This window comes from Mus caroli, unplaced genomic scaffold (genome assembly GCF_978045245.1).
Source record: "Mus caroli unplaced genomic scaffold, Mus_caroli_1 scaffold_13, whole genome shotgun sequence".
Lineage (NCBI taxonomy): Eukaryota > Metazoa > Chordata > Mammalia > Rodentia > Muridae > Mus > Mus caroli.
The window spans coordinates 32,989,373-33,011,462 of record NW_028227268.1 but is presented as its reverse complement, the minus strand read 5'-3'; the positions used below and the strand labels follow the sequence as shown (position 1 = coordinate 33,011,462).

Below are 22,090 nucleotides of genomic sequence, written 5' to 3'. Positions count from 1 at the left end.
CTATGTAAATCAGGTTGGCCTTGAACTCACAGGCCTTATGACTACCTCTTGAGTGCTGTGATTAAAAGTGTATGCTACCATACCTAGCTGGATAGGTTTCTAATAGGTTGAATAAGAAAGCACTAAAAATCGCCCTGGTCGTCTTCCTTGATATAAAAATATTTTGGATAGCATTTGTTCCCTTGGGCCCGAAGGAGAAATAGATCCTGACAATACATGTCATGCTATGTTAGGCAAACCGGGTTCCTGCTACCCTGCCTGGAGAACTGGAAGGAGACCTGTGTGACAGTTAGCAAGAGGATATCTAGTCAGAAAACCTCCGTGACTAGCAATTAGCCATAGCCAGGAGTCGCCATTGTTCTCTGAACTGTGGAGGAAAACATCTTGTATAAAACAAGCTGCACAGTCCTTCCAGGATAAGTAATTTAGATTCCTCTCCATGTGGAGGAGGAAGCTTCCTAGGAAGGAATCTTTTGAAGAGGACAGGCCTCACCATTCTCCTGACAGAACGAGGAGTGTGGGCAGGGCTTGTTCTCTCTTCAGTCCTTCTCTTCTTGACTCGTCATCCAAATGCTGGTACTTTTGGCTTAGGTAATTTTAGTTAATCAATAAATAAAATATAAAGCTACGTCATTTTTTTTTATTAAGACAAGGTTTCTCTGTGTAGCCCTGGTTGTCCTGGAACTCCATCTGTAGATCAGGAAACTCAGAGATCTGCCTTCCAAGTGCTGGGAATTTCATTAGGCTGTTTCTCAGAAATGCCAGATTGTAGCCCCACTTTCTCTCCTCCCTTAAACACCTTGGAACTCCCACCCGTGCAGCCCCATGCTGCCAGTGAGGAGCCCCAGCTTTGTGGCAGTGTCTGCTTTGATGGCTGTTGTCCCACCAGTGAAGTTTTGTAGGCATGGAAGTAGAGCTGATGGGGAAAGAGGAGTTGGTGGAAAAGAAGGATCTAAGCAATTCTTTCAAGAAAGTTAGTGTGAGGAATGAAACATGAGTGTTTGGTATCTAAGAGGGTATCTAAGGGCACTTTAGGCATGGGGTTAACTTGAAGCTGAGTTTTTTTTTAAGATTTAATCTTTATTATTTTTTATTACACATATGTGTGCCTGTGTGAAGGTCTATACAGATGAATGCAGTGCCCATGCAAGGCAGAGGCAATGGGTTCATCTGAACCTGGAGTTACAGGTGGCTATGGGCCATCTGATGTGGGTTTAGGCAACCTGGAGTTACAGGTGGCTATGGGCCACCTGATGTGGGTTTAGGCAACCTGGAGTTACAGGTGGCTATGGGCCACCTGATGTGGGTTTAGGGAACCTGGAGTTACAGGTGGCTATGTGCCACCTGATGTGGGTTTAGGGAACCTGGAGTTACAGGTGGCTATGGGCCACCTGATGTGGGCTTAGGGAACAAGGTTCTCTGAAGGAGCAGCAAGTGCTCTTCATCAGTGATCCACCTCGCCAGTCTGAGCTGAGTATTTCGAAATGCAGAGAGAAGAGATGAGATTCAGAGCATGTGCAGAGGATTGAGCCTTTCGTTGGAAGGATGAGGCCGGCTGAACTGTAGGAGCAGGGGAGCAAAAGGAGAGGGTGATTGTCTGGGAAGCTTCGGAAGATTTGGTGGTGGAAAACCCTTCGCATCTCTAGGAGAATTCGTGAGATGCTCACCTGTTGGCAGGATGGAGGGAGTCAGGGATGGGAAGGAAGGCAGAGGAATGAAGAAGATATTTTGAATAGTCCTTTATAGCCCGAGAAAGCTAGTTACTACAGAAATGCAGTGGGAGCAGTAGATAGCATCCCAGGTGAGAGTGGTGACTGTAAACAGAGCAGAAAGCCAGTCAGTCTTTTTCATGTGGACGATCTGTTTCTTTTCAGAAATCCCTGAAAACTACTTTAGTGTAGACATGTTGGATAGATCTAGGCTTATATATATTTTTTTTTTCAAGAGAAAAATCTAGAATATTTTCAAGGAGTGACTGTGATGTACCAGGACTCTCAGCTTGGTAAGATAGAAGTGGGCTCAAAAGACGGTGGGATCAGAAGTTTGGAGTGGGGAGTGAGGAAGCCCAAGAGTGTTGTGGTGAGGGTTGGGCAAGGTCACATTGGCTATCATGGTGTCCCTCAGCATCTGACTATAGTAGCTTGCAACAGCCTGTTCTACTCAGGTTGCTGAGAGAACATGGAAGTCTTCAAGGAAGACTCCAAGATACACACCACAAAGAATTTTGTTTGAAATTCTAAGGTGGGTCAGTCTCTGTTCAGGCCTATCCCAGCTGTATAGTGGGCTAGTGAAGGGGCTGAGCCTCATGGAAATGTTCTTTAGGTTAAAGCAAAAACAGTTTGGAAGATGGTGGCACAGTCCAGCCAAGTGGGTAGGGTGGGTTAGTGATGAAAGGAGGTGCTCTGAGTTTAGACCCAACATTGTGGCCCAGATCCAAGAACATCTCCTTAAATTGTAGGAGGAGTTTCTCAATCAAGAGTGAGTTGTAGTGAAGAATATGACAGAAATCTGTAAAGCCATTGAGGGTGTGAGACAGTTAAGGTCTGTGCAATGGAGTGTGCCAAGGGGCGCAAATGTAGCCTTTCCTAGCACTGTGGTAATTGTTACGAGGTTACAGGGTGAATTGTTATTTTTGCAGGGCTTCAAACGGAGAAATTCTTGCAATTGTAAGTGGGAGTGGAGCTCGAGGAGTTTTTAGGAACTCTTTTTCTATCATGGTTGGTGTGGGCCTGCTAGCCAAATACAGCTACCTCTCCTATTAGGTCAATTTCTAGAGATGGTAAGAGACAACTTTGTGTGTAGCTTCACATCACTGATAGAGGCTCAAGGTTCTTTTAAGGCCCTTGGCTATATAGATAAATATGCATGCATAGGTTTTTCAGAAACAGCACATTAGGAAGCTGCCCTAAGCCCCTTCTGCTCTCTTATCCCTTCCAAACGCTTCTACAAAACAGCATTGATCCTTCAGTGATCTGGTCAAATTCCCCTTGTTCTACAGGCAATGAAAATGCACCTTTGAAGAACTGAGTTGGCCAATAAATACCAAGTGGAGAATTCTGATCTCCTCACTCTTAGTTTAAGATTCCATACCAAAGCCCACCATGGGTAGGCCATAGTCCAGCTTGTCCAAGAAGCCTTCCTGTGGCCCAGGATCTGAAGAAGGAGAGACCCCTGCCCCCTTCTCCTTTTCAGTAGGATTGGTGAGTGAGTGTTTCCAGTTTGAAGACATTTTCTAGAGCTCCAGCCTGGCCCCTTACCTGTAGCTGGGCTGTGGCAGCAAGCATCTTTTGCCGAGTTTGCAGCACAGTGGACGAGGACATGGATATGGGCACGCTTTGCCTCAGCCACCTGATGTCTTCCCACATACAAGACAGCTGCAAAAGAAGTCACGAGGTTAGATCAGCGTCCCAGCCAGAGAATGATTTAGGTTGTGGCATCAAAGCAAAGGGGGGGGGGAGTAGGAAACCTGACCCCCTGATATTTGTTCTCCTCTCCATTTTCAGATATACACGAAACAACTTTTTGATCTCTGTCCAATTGGAAAAAGATCTGAATGCTAATGAAACAGTCAGATCTACATTTTAGTCTTTGCCAAATGATCCCATAACTCTGAACAGTGGAGACACAATCTGACAGGATGCACGCTTCTTTGCTTTGAAAACGTAGTGGAGACACTGCTTTGGCCTTTAAAAGAAAATGACACGGGGCATACTGGGGCTGTAAGGGTTCGCTGAGATAATTTACTCCCATCCCAAAACTTTGATCGTGAGAAACCCCTCAACTCAAGTTTCAGAAATTTATGTGCATTAACCCTGGTGCAAAATAGGGAAAGAAATTGAAATGAGAACTCAGTGTACCTTCATGAACCACAGAAAATCTTGTGTAATAGAACTGGTGTGAGAGTCATCTATTTCAACAATTGGTATTTGGTCTTCATTGGTGACTAACATATTGTCTTTATAATAAAATATAGTGGCTATGTAAAGTCCTCTGCAAAGAAAAAGAGAAAGAAAAAAAGAGTCTTCAACTGTTTGCTTTTACAAAACTCAAGTCTTAGGGAAAAAATATATGTATATATATATGCAATAGAAAATTATATATATCTATATATCTGCATATAGGTATATGCGTATATAATTAATTCTATATATGTACATATATAGCTAAATATATGTTTACATGTAAAATTAGTGAGTTTTAGACATTGCAAGCTGAATTGAAAATAAACCTAGGAACATATTTTTGCTATGTATCACAAATTTACTGGTTAGAACTTAGAGATTGGTATCTTGCCCAAATTCTCAGGAGAATCCATTCCTTTAATAAAAATACAAAATTTCCACTCGGCTTCCACTTTGACCTCCAGCCAGTCCACTCCCGAGACGTTAAGACTTCCTAGGCGGGTGTTTAGGACCCACCGTTTCAAGGTCTTCACGAACTTGTTTGAAGAATGGAATAGGTGCTTCAGGCTCCTGGACACCGACTGCTTGCGGCCTGTGGTTTGCAGTTTTGAGCTTTCTGGAATGGAGAGAGAAGATGAAGTGCAAATTCCATCCGACAGATCAACATTCCAGTCTTGTCTTCCTATCTCCTCCTGGCTTTCCCTTGTCCCTGTGGTCTCACATACCAATGTCACACAGGGGTCCAGCTTACTGAGATACCAGTTGCTATGGCCAGAATCGGAAACACCCCTAATAGGCTCATGTTCTGAATTTTGGTCTCCAGCTAGTGGCTTTGTTTGGGGGTGTTGATAGCTTGCAGGCTTTGGGAGGTGAGGCCTGACTGGTGGAGGTAGGTGACTAGGGCCAGGTCCTTGGGGGAGGGGAGTATGTCTGTTCTGCTCTCTTAACTTTCCATTTCCCAAAGAGTGAGTGCAATAGCTGCTATGTATGTCTTCACCACGCCCTCCCCACCAGAAGAGAACTCAAACCCTTCTTCCTTTAAGCATATTCTGCCTGGCCTTTTGTCAAAGCCGTGTAAAAGGCGCTAATACCCCAGTAGTTGATTCAACTAGCAGCTTTTCACAAATGTTGGAGGTAAGCAATATTTATAATCAAGGAAGCCACTTAAGGTCTTTTGTTTATACTCTCAGGGTCAGTGATTTATTATCAAGTAAGATAAAAAGAGAGGGATCAATTCCTTTTCCTCCCCAACCTCCACCAGCTGGCTCTCTAACAGTCACCACTTCCCAGTCCTTCCAAAGTTCATCTTGTTAGTTTATACATCCAATTAGGTCTTTTCTTTATAGGATTAATATGAACACATTATAGAAGATCTGGAGGGTAGAAAAAAGAATGAAAAGGGGCAAATGTACTCTCAACCCATCCCATCAATTCATAGAACTACAGTTAGCATCCTAGGGTATTCATTTCTAGTATGTATGGTTACTTAGGAGAATAGCTGAAGGGCCTGGGGAGATGAGCCTCAACTGATAATATCTGCATCACAGCTCCTGCTCAGGGAACATTAAAGAAGAGGGGGCAGGAAGACTGGAAGAGCCGAAGACTAGGAAGTCTGCTTTGGAACAGTCTGTCTTAGACATGGCTACATAGACAAAACAGGAACAATGGCAACATCAATGAACATGTTACCAATGGAAAGGGGGAAATTTCTTGAGGTCCCACCCCTAGAGAAAGATCTGCAGGAAACACTGAATCCCACAGGGACCACTGAGAAGAAACCTGGTTCACCCCACATGCTCCATGGCAGCCAGTAGGGAGAGAGGTACAGATGCAGGTAAAACCAGGAGTTTCTGAAACTGCTTAAAAATCAGACTTCTAGATCTCCTATACTACATAGCTAGACAAAAACCACTTTCCTACTGTAGATGAAAGTTAGAGGCTTATTCTCTGGGAAGGAAAACCAACAAGCTCAATGGGCCACAAAAGCAAAGCCTCTGAAGTAGGAGACAGGGAGACCTCAGGGACAATAGGAAATGGGATGATGTCGGTGATGCTACTAGATATGAAAACTGGTAGAATAAATGAAAATTTACACAGATAACATTTACTCATTCTGTTCTCAGAACACACATACTGAATCTCTAGGCAGTTATACTCTCCCGGAAGAAATGTTTCTGAAGAATTTTGCAGGGATTACACCCACAAGTTATGCCATTGGTGATCTTCCAATGAAAGCATGACACCAGTTCACCTGACAGTGAGGCCTGTGAATAAAGTTCCTTGTCCATGTCCCCAGTGGTTATTGATCGCTCATCTTTTAAATCTGAGCAAACGCCAAAGGCTCATTAGGTAGTTCAGAAATAGACCCACCAGAAAACACAAAGCCCCAAACCAGGGAAAAAGAACAAGTCTGTAGGGAGACTGAAGAGGAAACTTTTAGTTTCTTTGGAAAGTTAGTTATGTCAAATGATGTTTTGCTGGGGCACATGCATGAATGAATGTCTTGCTAAAGCAGACACATGAAAGGGTGTTTTCCTGAAGCAGACAGAGGTGAAAGGATGTTTGATATAGCAAACACATGGAAGGACGTGGGATGAAAGAGTATAAATGTGACCCCACAGACAGTGGGAGATGAGCACTGAGCCTTGGTTTGGTTTACTTCACCTTGCTATTCTTTGCTAAAGACATGGATATATTGGTTCTCCTTACATAGCATTGTTGAACTCAACTTGTGGTGAAACCACCATTGAGAGAACTCACCAAGAACTGTTCTTGCAGCAGCTTTGCCTCAGGATGGTTGGCAAGCTTTGCAATTTCTTCAGGATTGAACTAGAGCTGCTGGTTCATGCCTGGTGTCTGCCTTCTGAAAGGACTGGACTGTGGCTGCCACTTTGTGCGCGGTGTATGCCTGCCTAGAGAACTGGTATACAGCTGTTGAGTTGTATTTGGTGTTTGCTACAGGACTGAACTGCTGAAAAAAAATCCACTTCCCCCATATCCTGAAAATTTCTCTTCCACTACCTCTGCTGAGCTAGAGGAGAGGTTGAACCCTTATTAAAAGTAGGTTGCAAAAAGTTTATGCCTACGGGAGGCTGTATTGAGAAAAATACAACATGGAGCAAAGTAGAGCTTGCCAGTAACATCCTGAGAGACGAGATGCCGAACTCGGATAACAGCAGGGATTATTAATTTTTTAATAGTAGAACGAAAGTGCATTGAGAATTTAAAGTGTTATCAGAAAGAAAAAAATGTTATCAGCAACTTAAAAATCCAGCAGAAGGCTTAGAAAACGCAAGTGATACATTTCTTGAGAAAGTGGAGCAAAAGGGCGTCGGAACAGAGAGTCAAGGGGACCAGTAAGGGAAACTGGAAGAACTGGGCTAGGTACCATGTATGTACAAGCTGAAATTCCAGCACTGAAGAGGGAGAGGCAGGAAGATCATTGTGGGTTGAAAGCCAGCCTGGCCAACCAGGGATACAAGCTGAGACCCTACCTTAAAAACAAAGGAGGAGCGAGGATGCTAAACAGAAACAAGGATACTAGGTTAAAAGATTTCAACCTTAAACTAACAGGAATTCTAGTAGGAAAGAAGAGCGGCAGTGGTGGAAGAAATAAGAAAATAAAGTTCCGTGATGGGAGGCATAGACTTCTGTATGGAAAGGACTTGAGAGGCCTTGGCAATGACTGGACAGGGCTCAGGGAGGAGCACAGATGCTTTTCAATTGCTTCAGCAATGGAGGCTGCTGGGTATTGGTGAGTACCCCCAGCTTGGTACAGTGGAGTCACCCCTCATGCTTTAATTCTAGGATGGCCCAGTCAGTCACTGTGGATGGAGAGTGGTGCCATTTTCTCCTTGCCAGAACAATAACTGAAAATGAGCTAGAGTTTGTAAGGTGCTTTCATTGTGTGCTTGGTGTTTTGAATCCATTGCCTCTTGGCAACAGTGCAGCTTAGACAGCCCGACTTTCTGATGAAGAAGCTGTGATCAGGGCTGAGTTAAAAGCTCTTCCCCAAACTCTAAATGGTAGAACTTTTTTTTCCTTTTTGCCAAGTTTATAAAGGTTTATGTCCCCAATAAACTCCACTATCTCGATGTAATTGAATATCCAAAACAATGGCTTTGTAGCTCCCCATAAGCAATCTTTACAGTCTCTGCTTATCCTTTGAAACTTGGAGTTATGTTGAAGCATCTTAGAAGCATTAATTTTTGTCTGTAAGGTAATTTATTTTATCCTGATGGGTCAACCTTTCCCTAAGTTTGTACCACAGAATACAAATTCTATGGCAAAGGTTTTATATGGCTGAAGAATCTGGAAAACATTTGTTTAATCAAGTTTGCCAGGTCCTTTAGGGCAGTCTTTAATATTTTGATGTCTAGTTTACGTTTCCATGGGAGGATGAAGAATTTGGTGTCTCCTAACCTTACCCTCTCAAGCTGAGCCTCTCACGGGTCTGCGGCGCCTCTCACGTTGTCTATATTATTTCAGTGCCCAGGATACACTTCAACAAATCCCAAACTGTCCCTTCTGGGGGTAGGTCTTCTTTATTCCTTAGCTATAGCATTCCTAATATGTGTACAGCTATGGTTGGGGGAGGGGTGTGTGCATGCATGATAAGAGTTGAATGGGAGCTATAGAAATAATTGGGCTGTCCAGGAAATTATTTCTTAATTATTGGACAGTAATCATATAGTACTAGGGAGAACATATGAATCCTTATAACATACCAATAAAAAACTAGCCCTCATGGTCACGGGCAGTTTCAGCTCCCTTCCTAAGAATACCAAACACAAAAATGGCTATAGATTGCAAAGAACACCTGTAGCATTGTTAGATCATCATGCTTTCATTTAGGAGCCAATAGGGAGGGGAATATGGGAGAGGCAGAAAAGAGAGGAACCCAGGTGTCACCCAACTTGATTAAATGAGCTCGGGAACCCAGAACTGAATGGACCCTGGTCAGTGTAGAATGCTGCAGGTCTCCTTTGTGGGGGTTGGGAGTGCGGGAGGTGTCAAATCTTCCCAGAGACCCAGGAATGCAAAAGCCACTTGGGGTTTCTTCTCCAGCTGCTCTCGGACATGTTTACATCTCCCAATGAGCCACTCATTAGAAAAACAGCATTTTCTTGCAAATACGTGTCCTTCTCTCCAGCCAGAGCCAACGTTTCTGAAGGGCCCTGTTGTCAGAGCTATACAGTAATTGGGAAACTTTTTGCTAATGCTAAGTATGATTTATGCCTCATCTAAAGAGCAAGCACAGCATCTTAGCTTGAGCCATGGGTGTTTTACCCAGCTGGCTCAGCAGTGCCCTGCATCCAGGGAGCACAGGGTAGTTGGAGATCTGATGGGAGCATGGAAAATGAAAACTTTATGGAGGCTTTAATTCTCCAAATAAAACTAAGTGCCTCTTCCACGAATCATTACACAGATCAGAAACCTGACCCTGTCCCATCTGAGCAGCCCAAGCAACAGAGAAGCTTTTAAAAGCATCTCACAGAGTCTCTGGGTGAAGTGGGGCTAAAATGGATAGGAGGTGAGCTCTACTCCCGTCCAAACACTGGAATGGAGAGAGGCTAAAGTTCAAGGTGGGATGACAGTTCAGAGGGACAAAAACGAGGCACCTCGGGACAGCCGGAATCGGCACCACAAGTCCCAGGCCACAGCTTGGCATTATAACATTGGGCAGATCAACTTAGCCTCCCTTGCAGTGGCCAAAGTGAGGATGAAATTTTGGCATGGTGGATGTGAAGCAATTTTTGCAATTGATGTGAAGGCTTGTTTTGGTTGTCATCCTTGGAGCTCCCTCTACGATGCTCAGGGGGGAAATGTTGAGGGAGTTTTTCTCATAGGGTCTACGGAGGAGTCTTGTGAAGGGCCAGTCCAGAGGGAAGAGAATAGTAGCAGAAGCCTATTTTTCCCCCTTGTGCTTACTTTCAAACTTTTTTGTGTGGAGAGGAAGGGAAGGAAAGGAGAGGGAAGGCTCCGTGGAATGGTTAAAGCAAGATAGTGCTGTAAAGTGATTCCAGATGTACAAATATTAATATCTCCTTTTCCCTGATGAATGAGAAGGTATGACCCAGCTAGGAAACTGCTAAAATTACCGGCGCCACCGAGACCTCAGCCGATGGCCCAGCACAGATTTTATCCTTACCCCGGCAGCTGTAATGCTGATGAAGGGCTCGGACCTGCTGCAGTAGGCTCTCCAGAACCTCACTCTGTCCCTTGTGTCTGGGCTCTCTGTCGTCATAGTCTTTCCAGTCTATTGAACAAAAGAAACAAACAGAGGGACATTTGAAAGCCAAGGCAGCCCCTGCCCTGCCTTGCCCGAGGTGCTGGGGTTTTGTGTTCACTGCCCACAGGCTCCATGGATGAGCACCCAGCACACGCAGAACTGGCAGGCGATGCCGCCAGTTTGGAAGCTGCCATTGTTCAGAGCCCTGTGCAAAACAGTAATTGTGGTTGGCTTCTTGTGTTGAGCAGTTTGGGGGCAGGAGAAAATGGTACTTGAGAGCCAAAAGAAATAGGGGATTTGGAAGTCCAATATCTTCTCTCCTAGGCCTCCCTCCCTTTCTTAGCATCCCCTGTCCTGATCAGTGACCCCCGTTACCTCTTCAGTCAGAACCCCAAGTTTCAACTGGATTTTCACAGTAGGAAAGACGGGCGGGAATGTGCAGACGAGATGAAATCCACAGTCCCAATGCTTTTATTGTAGGTTTCACACTTTTGGCCAAATTGACATTTCTTTCCAAGGAAAGAGCCCATGTCAGATGCCAAGAAATGGAAATCTACATTTTGCTCTAATGAATGTCTGCTTTGGTTAGCTGGCACAGCGGCCCCTGCACATACTCTGAGCCACCACCACCCTGTCTGCTAAGGCTCTAAATATACAGTATTAGCTTACATGGCAAATTTAAATTGCAGTCCCCACTGAGATTTCCTCCTCCTATTTTCATTCCATTTGGCTATAATGATATCAAGAGTAATAACTCATATGGGACTAATGTCAAGATTGCAGTTCTGCTGTCTACAGCTCTCCAGTTTTCCTCAGCAGATCAGTCACTTCACTGTCCGTCCTCGCCCCTATTTTACCTATTCTACCTCCTCTGAACATTTCAAAAGCAGCAGCTTCAAGTACGTCCCTGTGAAGGTTAGTCACTCCACCTCGAAGAAGCCAGGCCACCTCTAATTCCCTCCCTGACAGAATTGTTTGAATGTCTTCTGCATTCCAATGCTCAAGTACTTCACGGCAGCTAGATCTGAACATCTCACAGTGGTCCATGCAAGGCCCCAGGAATGGATACATTTAGGAGGACCATCATTGCTAGTCAGCTAAGCCCAGCGAAGGGTTCAAGTTAGACCAGGCAGTGGAAAGTTAGATTATGGGGTCCACGAAACTCCAATGTGAGCACTGCCTCTTTCTGTTTCCAGCTCACTGAAGGCAAGTCCTTTCTATTGACAGAGCCCTCACTCCCTAATTTGAAAAATGAGGATGGTGTCTGTCTCGTGAGAGGTTTATGAGGACAAAATGAGAACTATATTAGGGATCTGGCACGATGCCTGTCCCATGACAGACATTCTGTAAATAAGACTTGAAGGCCATTCAGTAGGGAAACACCAGTTTTTATCCCAACTGATGATTATCTAGGGAGAAAGGGGCCTCGTTGATCTTCAAGTCCCTCTGCCTTCCCCTTCTCTCCTACGGATAGTTCTTCATTTTACCTTGAGGAAGATGAAGCCAAAACATCCCTTCCCCACTCCAGCCCTGTCTATCAGCTCAGTGGCCCTGCCAGCACCGAGGTGTGGTCTAGTGACCTTGGCTGTAGTGTTCATGTTCATTTCATTGTACTGTGAATATTTATATTTTCTTTTGGACAAGAGAGTTAGGTCTTAGTTGGAGTTTGTTGGGGCTCAGTTGTGGTCAACTCTGGAGACAGAAGATTGGCACAGGTGCCTTTTGTAGACTCTGTTCCTGTGGGCAGGAGCAACAACTGGGCTTCTGTTTGTCTCCTGATTCTCCTCTGCAAAGCCAGTCTTTTAAGCTCTTCTGGAGCACGAGATTGAAACAAGAGAATAGGAATCAAGTAGCATCCCCAGCACACCGGAAATGCTTGTTATCCCCAGCACACCGGAAGCGCTTGTTATCCCCAGCACACCGGAAGCGCTTGTTATCCCCAGCACACCGGAAGCGCTTGTTATCCCGTTGGAATTCAGGAAGGTTGGCACTTGTGAAGCTTAGGGAAATGGCTGCCAGAAGCCTTTAGACCATTTATGGTGTAACTTGCATCTGGGCACAGAATAAACCTTACCCTCATGGACTTGCATGGGTCACTGTTGCTGCAGTTGGAGTGCCTACCTCTCAAGTGCCCGTGGCGCAGTTAGGATGAGCAGGAGCCTGTACTTACGTAACACCTCTGGGTGGCTGAGTTAGGACATCTACCTGACATGCTACTACGCTGCTCTAATGAGTCTTAATGCTGTCATCAGTACAGGGAGTGGGGTGGGGATCGCTGGAATGGGCCTCTGCATCTCAGCTTAGCCCTATTACACGGGAGGTGAGCCGGTTCTGATGACTTTACGATACATAAGGAACTTTCTAAAATGCAACTGCAGACCAGGCGTGCACTGAACAATGCCAACATTTTGGAAAGAATGAGGTTTTTATTTTTTCCTCATAGATGTTTGGAAAGTTCTGATGACTACACAAAATAGGAGACTTCAGGGATGAGGGAGAAAATTGAAAATATATTAAGAAATCAGGAACCTGACATGAGTAAACTCTGCATGGTAGGAAAAGAGCAGATTGTTCCACATAATACAGCTCACTGTTCTGGTAATGAGACACTTTAGTCACAACACAATGCAGAGCTTACACTCACTGGCCATATCAGGGTTTTCCTGATCGTAACTCAGACAAGCCTGTCTGGGTGCTTTTCTCTTATTATGTACCGTACCATATAACATAAGTCTATAAAAACACATTAAGGCCTTTTGTAAAAATATAAAAAAAAGTTTTATAGCTTACTGGAACATATTACCAAATTTCCAATTACTCTGTCATGTTAGAGTACATTGTCCCCTAGTAAATATCTGAATACTGATACATGTTACATCACAATGTCATACTCTGTTTATAAATAGAATGAGAGTGTTTTTATATTGTTCTTTCCAAGTGATATGGCATGTCTGCAGCAACTCTAACCATATGTTAAGCTTTCGGTTCTTTGCCAGCTCCAGTTGCTAATCAAACACACTGTTTTGGAAAGCATTGCTATTCACTGTCTTAATTACCAATACATAAAGGACTCCTCTAAGCCCCGAACAACCGTTCTTGTCATTCCAGAGAGAGGTCTATACATGAGCTTTTGGGAGAGGGGTCTGAACTGAATTTGTAGCTTATAGAATCCCAATGTCTGAGATTTAGAAGTTAATGCCTCATATGAATTTGTGTGGGGTGTGCCTTTGGAATCCATTTACCTCCTATGCTTCCATGGTAACGGAGACTAGTCTTTGTGTGTGTGTGTGTGTGTGTGTGCTTTCTATTGCTCAACTTTTAATAATACACACATCCCTACCCTTTCCAACAGGGTTGGTTCTTTAGTGTCTTAATCTTGCAATTTCCAGTGTGTGTTTCTGATAAGTCTTCAGCAATGGAAATGTCCAAGTAAGACTAATGATGAAATCATCAAATGAAGAGGGAGTCAGGGGTCTTGGAGAACACTGGCATTGGTGGTCCAAGGCTGTGTATACCCTGCAGGACCACTCAATGCTACTGGAGGAGGCAGGCATGGCCTTCAGCCTACTCCTCTGCTTGATAATAGGGCTCTAGTTACTGAAGGAGACATGGAAGGGTCTTGAAAAAATTCATAGTTCATTTGTGTGCTGGTGTTGGGGCCTCCAAGAAAACCTGCATCTGAATTACAGTTCAGAAAGGTTGGAGTCTATAAATATGCCTCTATGTTAATAGCTCCCTCCTCATCAAAGAGATCAAGGCTCCTGTATAAACTTCTTAGGTTAATGCCCTGAACCATTGAGTCTTAAAAAGGTTATCTCTGATGGTGATGATGTTACAGATGATAATGACAGTGGAGTTTATCCACAAGGCAGTAAGGAAGATGTGGGACTTCTGTGAGAGTAAGGTGAGACACTACACATGAAGCCTACAATTTATCACCTGATTCATAGTTTGTCTTGGGTCAAAGGTTGTTATAATAGTTGAAGAAAAACTCAGAAAACCCATAAACTCATAATTTAGGCATCTACTGTTAAAGTGTGTGAGTGTAAGCACATGTGTGTGCACATGTGGAGGCCAGAGATGAAACTTGGGAATCTTCCTTAGCTGCCATCCATCTTGGTTTTAGAGAGAGGGTCTCCTACAGAGTCTGGACTTTGCTAGGCTGCTGTGCCCATGCCAGCATTGGGATTATAAAACTACACCTGGCTTTATTCTGTGGGTTTTGGGATCCAACTCAGGTCCTCTTCCTACTGTGGCAAGCACTTTACCAAGTCAATCATCTCCCCAGCCCTCTGGGGGATAAATTTTGATAATGATCTAGACACAGTCTAGCTAATTATAGGTAAACTAATGGTTAAATGAATAGGGTTCCTACATTATTATTATTGTTGTTGTTGTTATTATTGTTTATTAAAGCTGTACTGTAGGATTTTTTTGTACATTGATATGCAATGGGTTTTACATATTTTAGTGATTGGTTATGTTTGGATCTTTAATATGGATGTTAATATACTATACTTCACTATTACACTAGTAGTCGGTATTTGTTTCCTTTGCTACACATGATATTTAGCTGTTATTAATAAACTGCTGCAGTGCAGATTCTGTGCAGAATTGTTTATCTGCACCTTTGTTTCCTTAAACTAACTCCCAAGACGTGTAGTGTAAAGTGAGGCAGTGGAAATGGGTATTCGTAAGGCATTTGCATAAGATACAAGCTGTGTTCCATAAATGATTGAGCAGGTCTCACTCTTACAAGAAACGTATGGCAGGACTCTTTTGACTATGACATTAGTAACTTTCTGAAAAGATGGAAATACAATCCAGAGTGCTGGACTCCTTGTAGAGAGCAGTCTGCTCCTTTGTCTCTCTGAAGATGTTTGTTCTTGTTAATTACATTTTCTGGTTATACCAAACAGGGAGTTATAACAAGCATACCAGGCATAAATTATTAATCTTCAAATGACTGGAAAAGGCCTTTGCTGAGTTCCTCAGCCACCACTAAAAATGTTCGACATTGTAATTGTGGCAGGGTAACTTGATTTAAAAAAAAGAAAAAAGCTTTTCTTTTGGCTGAATGTCATAAGTAGATATCTCTAGGATATCAATGTGACGTGTCTGCTGCAGGCAAGGGAAGGAAGACAAGCACTGCCATAGGCTGTATACTCTGAGCTGGCCTCTCAATGGTGTCTTCTCCATCCCCACAAAGCCCTGCGAAAGGGTGGGATTCAAACCCATTCTACAGATAGCGAATTAAAGCTGAGCTTTTCAGTAACCTCTGAAGGGTACAACTAAGGGAAGACACTGTTGTTAGCACACTGTTGTGATTTCATATGCCCCCTTCTCTCTCCTGAGCTGCCTTCCTGTGAACATTTCTGCAGGGGGATTAGTCTTCTGTGGCCCAGCTGCTGCTCTGAGAAGCTGTGGGGGAGGGGAGCTGGCAGAGACACCTAAGGGATGGAGTAGCTGAGCAGGCTGTCATCCTGGAAGTAGCTACCACCTACTGGAGGGGGAGGCACACACTGGCGTTGTGGTCTGAGCTGGTCCCCATCCTTTCATGTTGTAAGCTGAGACTTGAACAAAATACTGTTGGCCCTGCAAAGAATTGAAATGGGATACTGCATCAGGCGTTACAATTCATCACATTTGAAGGATTCTCTTAGTTTCTGTGTACTTTCTAGAATTCATAATTGGAGTATCATATTTATTTTTCCTGACTCCCAGTGTTCCTAAATTATATGTCAATTCTCCCCTCCCTCTTCCCTCTCTCCCTCCTCCCTCTATTCCTCTTCCCTCTCTCCTCCTTCCCTCTCTCCTCCTTCCTTCCTCTCTCTCTCTCTCTCTTCATCTATACACACATATGTATACACACACATGTATATATACACACATATACATGTATACGTATATATTTGTATATATTCATTTGTATGTATAAAATCGTTTTTGTCATATAATGTATTCTAATCACAGTTTCCTCTCCCCCAGCTCTTAGATCCTCCCTACTTTGACACACTAAACTCACCCTTTCTATCTCTCTCTTGAGAATACCAACAGACAAACAAGCAAAAAACCAACCAAAATAAAAAAAAAAATAAAAATACAAAAACAAAAGCCCAAGAAACACCTCCCTCCCTCCCTCCCTCCCTCCCTCCCTCCCTCCCTCCCTCCCTCCCTCCCTCCCTCTGTCTTTGTCTCTGTCTCTCTGTCTCTGTCTCTCTCTCTGTCTCTCTCTCTCTCTTCACCACAAATTCTTGAAACCCACATAGTTTCACAATGCTTAATAGCAGCAGTAACCTCCCACCCTCACCATTTTCTATGTATTTTCCCTTCTCCAGAGGCAACAGCCACCAAGCTCCTGTCGCTGGTCAAGTTACTTTAGAAAATTAGCAAGCTGCACTAAATATCCTTGCAGACTTGTACTTGGAGGCAGGAGTGCCCATCCCTTAGTGGCTGTATAGTGCTTCACTAGCCAGTGCCTCCCTCCATCCCTCCATCCCTCCATCCCTCCATCCCTCCATCCCTCCATCCCTCCATCCCTCCATCCCTCCATCCCTCCATCCCTCCATCCCTCCATCCTGCCGGCCCCTCACTGGTAGATTCTGGGGTTCTTTCCATTTTGTGCCACAATAAATAGTGCTTCAAGGGTCATCTTTTTACTCAGCTGTTCAGGCATAAAGAAAAATCAACTTTCTGGTGTGACTTCGATTTTAAAAGCCACTATTAAAAGAATGGCCTATTTTCTTTAGTATCTTTTTATGGAATTAAGAATTAAGGAGTTGATTTTTTGCTTACTGATAATTCTTTAAAATGTTTTGTATGGCTTTAATGTTTGCTTTAAGGTTTCTTTTCTCTTGTTTTTTCTTCTTCTTCTTCTTCTTCTTCTTTTATTTTTCTGTGACACCAAAGGGGCATTAGAGAAGCCAATATTGGGTGAATGATTGCTTGCTTGCTGTAAACGTAGAATGTTGTTTGCATTAAAATAAAATCTTTGTGGAGAATTTGCAAAGATTTCAATGATATTGCCTTATCATATAATGAAGTTAACACCTTATCCTCTAACATTGAAAATTGGGTTTTATGTACAACAGGGTTATAGGGATGGCCTAGAACTATGAATTCACTTCCAAGCTTTTATATGCTCGGGATAATGTCTGAGTTGCTCTCATTGGATGGGGAAGTGGAAAAACCTCATCCCCAGAGAAGCTAGTTTAGATGTCAGAGAACCTCTCTGTGGAGGGTTTTCCATTTTTATCATGATATCACTTTTTCTTTTAAGCAATGGAAATTCCCTGGGGTTCCTCCTGGCCTCCTTCCACCGTGCAAGCCAGTGTTGGAGTCAGTCTTCAGTTGATAGCATCTCTGGGGCCACCCACTTGGGGGACTTTGTTTGCTCTGGTAATCCACAGTTCTGCTCTCTGGTGTAGACATGCGATTAGGACTAAAAGTCAGGATTCTTGGTGGTGACCAAACCACCAAGAATTCTCTTAGAAGAAGCTGGGATGGCAGCTTTTTAATGCTGGGTTTCAGGATTATATAGTACAGATAACTGTTTTAATTGGCTAACCTCTAAGAAAACAACAGAAATATCTCTCTGCTCCTCCCATATGAAAGCCTTAAGATATTAATTATTTGAATTGAATTTTAAAAGCTTAATGTTACATTGAAAAGACCTTGATTAAAATTATATATACATATATAATGTGTATATATATGTAACATATTACATACACACACACATATATATAATATAATATCTTCTGAATTGTAATTATTTGAAGAAATTCAGAGTTTTCTCAATCTGGGCAGATTCATTGGGTGTTTTTATTTTTATTTTTTTGCATTTTGGATGTTCATTTGTGCTTCATAAATAATCTTTGAGTTTAGATTGGTTACACAAATAAACCTGGCTAGTTCTAGCTTTTCATTCGCAGTTAGTTTATGTTATGTAGAGGGTTATACCTCTGCCCTGTATAAGTTTCTTTTCTGTAGTAGCAGATTCAAGCAGTTTTTTTTCTTCTCCTCCTTTTTAATCAGGGGGAAAGGATTTCTCTCAGGAAATTGTGTGACTCCAGTTGATGACTGATCTCAATGGGGCGGTGGGGGTGAGGGCCAGATGAGGCTGTTATTTTTACCATCAGACAGGGAGTCAAAATTGGATCTCCCAGAGCCTTTGATCCCCCTGCAGATTAGACTGTGATCCAGAAAGCAGCAGCTTTCAAGGCTCGCATGAGGCCAGTCTCTTTCTGATCTCCTTAGAACATGGCAGTTTACAAAGTGGTTCATGCTGTCTGCTCACCCCTTTGTCAGACTCAGATTATGGATGCCAGACATATCATGCTTAACGAATGGCAGTTGTTGCCAGAGGCCTGGGTGTTGGCTGTTGCTTGGAGAGTAGGCGTCTGCTACCAGTATCCCTGTGCAAAAGGCAGAGGATGTCAACTCCCTCAGGGGGACACTTACCGTGGTGAGTCCTGTGATTGTACACCTCAGCGTCTGCAGGTTACCCATGATGATCTCCCCAGCCAACGGGGAAAAGTCTTTAGACATGCTCCATTCCACTGAGGGGGGATGGGGAGGAAAAGGGAGAGGGGGAGGGGAAGGGGGAGAAGAGGGGGATGGGGAGAATAAGACAAGACTTAGTTACATGATAAGCAGTGCTGCAAGCAATGCCTCTAACAACCCCACCTCCATCTTTGAATAGCTCATGGTACTCCTTGGATGGTGTCATTTAAAAAAAAAAAAGATGAGTCTCCCCCTCCAGAGAAAAATACATCAATCCTCATGTATATGCCTGATGAGTTTTTAAATCTTGATAGATAACAACTTGCATATTATGCGTGCCTTTTGTGATGTTTGTAATGTGAGCTGTAACGCATATTAAATATGCATCTGTTAGCGACCCGGATGTGTTCTGAGAACTCGTTATTCAGCAATTTCCTTGTTAAGAACCCTGTAGACTGTACTTACACAAATCTAAGTCAGCAGGATACACTAGGCTATAGGCATTTAGCTTGTATTTTATTGAGGTGCCTGTGAGGTGAATGGTGCTAATTTTTGTCCATGAGGCCATTGCAATATTAAAGACACTGTGTATCTGTGTACACACACACACACATTTAGGTACATCATAGATAATATAGCAATCCAACATATGAGTTGCTGAATGCAAGTGGTGAACAAACCATTAGAATACTTATTACTTCCTTTGTCTGATTTTCCCTCCCTTTTTTAATTTAATTTAATTTATTTTTTTTTTACTGAAAATTCTTTTTTTGGAGTTACAATTCTCATCTCAGATGAAGACACGTCTCAGCTCATTTCCTCATCCGATGCCTTCTCCTGATAACACCCTCTTCCTCCAGCGTCTTGTACACTAACCTCTTCAGCTTCCCTCTCACAGCCTTCTCTCAGCCTCCTTCAGGAGCTTCTCCTGGAGCTGCAGTTTGCGGCTGAACTGCCCAGCGTCTTAGTCCTCTGACACCCCCCAAAGAAGGTCTTCATCCATACTCAAATTAACCAAATTCCAACATCCCATCGTACTATGTGACTGGATCCTTTCATAGCATCTTCTGCTGGTTCAACGGGCTACACCAGAAAGATGAATGGGACATCACAGGAGCTAGCTAGAGTCTTACATAACTTTGTATATGAGAGGGACTAAAAGTAAGCAGCAACAAAGCCTTAGGAGCCAAAGTCACATGGAAAAACCTCTTGACGACAAACAAGAGACACGAAGACTGATGATATCTTCTCTATGACACCTTAATATCTAGGCTCTCACTTTTGGAGTGCTGTCTCTATTCCCTGTCTCACCTCTTTGTCCCCTTAATATCCAGCTTGCTTCCTTCACTCTCTAGATATCCCACTCCCTAAATTTCTCAGGGCTCCCATAACTGGAGCAGCCCAGTGAGGAGCACTCCCCCTCCTCTTGCCTCCCCCTGCCCCCAGTTTTTTGCAGCCTTCTTTTCCTGTGTTATACCTCTCCTAGGTTTCTTCTGCCTCTTTGTTTCTAAGTCCTTCTTGGTTCTTCCTTTCCAGTTGATGCTGGAGGGCAGGTCAGAGGGGCGGATGTTGCCTTTCCTTTTACTGTGTGTGTCCTTGATGCTGGTCTTCTCTTTCATGTCACTGTGGGTCTTAAAAGTGTGACTCTAGGTATGGCCTCTCCTTTGTGCTTTAGCCTTCTCCTGTAAAACTCTTCATGTGCGCCTCTGGTTTGTCTGAATTCTCCCTAAGTAGGAGTGTCTACTCAATGTTACTGAATTGAATTTCCCATCTATTCAACTGCCAAACCGAAGTCTCAGAGCATTCTTGCCTTGTCTTTCCCCTACTTCCTTACAACTGGTTGATCACGGAACACAGTTTCCACTTCCATAATGTCTCCTGTCAGCTCCCCATTTTCCTTTCCATGATAGCAGTCCCAGAACAGACCTTGATAACTATAAGCATCAACATCCAGGGGCTTCCTTATTGGGTTTTCTGCTTGGCTCTTCATCCTTACAGGTGACCCTCATACAATAGCTTGAATTAAAGATTAAAGTCATAGAGTATATATGCATATGTAATATATAAAGAAACTTTTAAAGGAGTATATAATACCTTCTTTATATATAAATTGTATATATAATATATATTACATTTTATATGCATTTTTTCAAAATGTTTTATTATTCTTATGTGCCACTAGCTCTTGAAGAGGCAGAGTCTCTTAAAGAAAAATTGAGAGAACTCTGTAATCAGAATTGAACATCATACTGAACTGAAAATAAAGACCAGCAGGAACAGTAAACTAATGACAGTTAACATTCAAAGAGAGAGTCTCACTGTGTCATGATGGCTGGCCTGGAGCTTACTATGTAGTCCAGGCTGGCCGCTAACTGACAGAGACCCAAGAAGCAGAGGCCAGAGAGACAGCTCAGCAGTTCAGAGCACTGGCTGCATTTACAGAGGTCCTGAATTTGGTTCCTACCACCTACATGGCAGCTAATAACTGCCTGCAACTCTAGTTTCAGGACTTCTGACGCCTACATACATGTGTATGTACATAATACTTAATTCATATACACATAATACACACGTACATACATACAAATACATATACATATATACATACAGGTACTGACACATAAACATGAAGGAAAAAATTTAAAAAAATCTTTAAAAGGCAGCAAACACATAAATACACCTGAACAGAGCAACACCTTTGGGGAATAATCTAGAAACAAATCTAGCTAACTGCCCTGAACCAGGTGTTCCTTACACGACTCCAACCAGTCTTCCTAGGAAAGCCCCTGAGAGAGGATTCCTGGATCTTGCTCTCAGAAAAGAGCTAGCTAAGAAAATAGCATCTAGGAACCAAGAACTCAAACAGGTTTGAGAACTCCATATCTCCCCCACCGGAGAGGGCAGACCACATCTGCCCATTCAGGAGCAGCAAGTCAGTCTGTCAGTCCATCCACTGCCCCACTCAGTTCCAGGGGGTCTCAACCTTCCTAATGCTGTGGCCCTTTAATACAACTCTTCATGTTGTGGTGACCTCCCAACCATAAAATTCTGTCCATTACTGCTTCCTAACTGTAATTTTGCTACTGTTATGAGTCATAATGTAAATATCTGTATTCTCTGATGGTCTTGGGCAACCCCTGTGAAAAGGGTGTTCTATCCTCCAGAGGGGTCGAGACCCACAGGTTGAGAATAACTCTTCCAGTTCCTGCTTCAGTGAGGAGATATCTCCACCCATCCTGTTTCTTCTCTTTGTTTTTTGTTCCATGGGATTTCTTTGGAGTCTCTGGAAGCCAAGTGCCAAGCACCACAATCACACAGACCACAGAAGCCGTCCAGAGAAGATGGAGCCCTGATGCTCCTCTGACTTGTATGAATCACTGGGCAATTCCAGCACAGGCTTTCTCCATTTTGCAAGTTCCATTCTATTCACATGCAGGGCACGAGAAACAAC

General features: G+C 43.3%; 1 protein-coding gene across 1 annotated transcript in view; it reads right to left on the bottom strand.

The window, feature by feature from the left end:
• Window positions 1-22,090, bottom strand: part of Ankfn1 (ankyrin repeat and fibronectin type III domain containing 1) — a 251,159-nt gene that overhangs the window by 47,715 nt on the left and 181,354 nt on the right. Inside the window, exons 7-12 of the mRNA XM_021177915.2 lie at window positions 18,598-18,695; window positions 15,639-15,729; window positions 10,054-10,161; window positions 4,419-4,518; window positions 3,858-3,990; window positions 3,258-3,374 (exon numbers count right to left, since the gene is read on the bottom strand). Of these exons, the coding sequence (XP_021033574.2) occupies window positions 3,258-3,374; window positions 3,858-3,990; window positions 4,419-4,518; window positions 10,054-10,161; window positions 15,639-15,729; window positions 18,598-18,695 (647 nt within the window). The remainder of the gene's footprint in view (window positions 1-3,257; window positions 3,375-3,857; window positions 3,991-4,418; window positions 4,519-10,053; window positions 10,162-15,638; window positions 15,730-18,597; window positions 18,696-22,090) is intronic.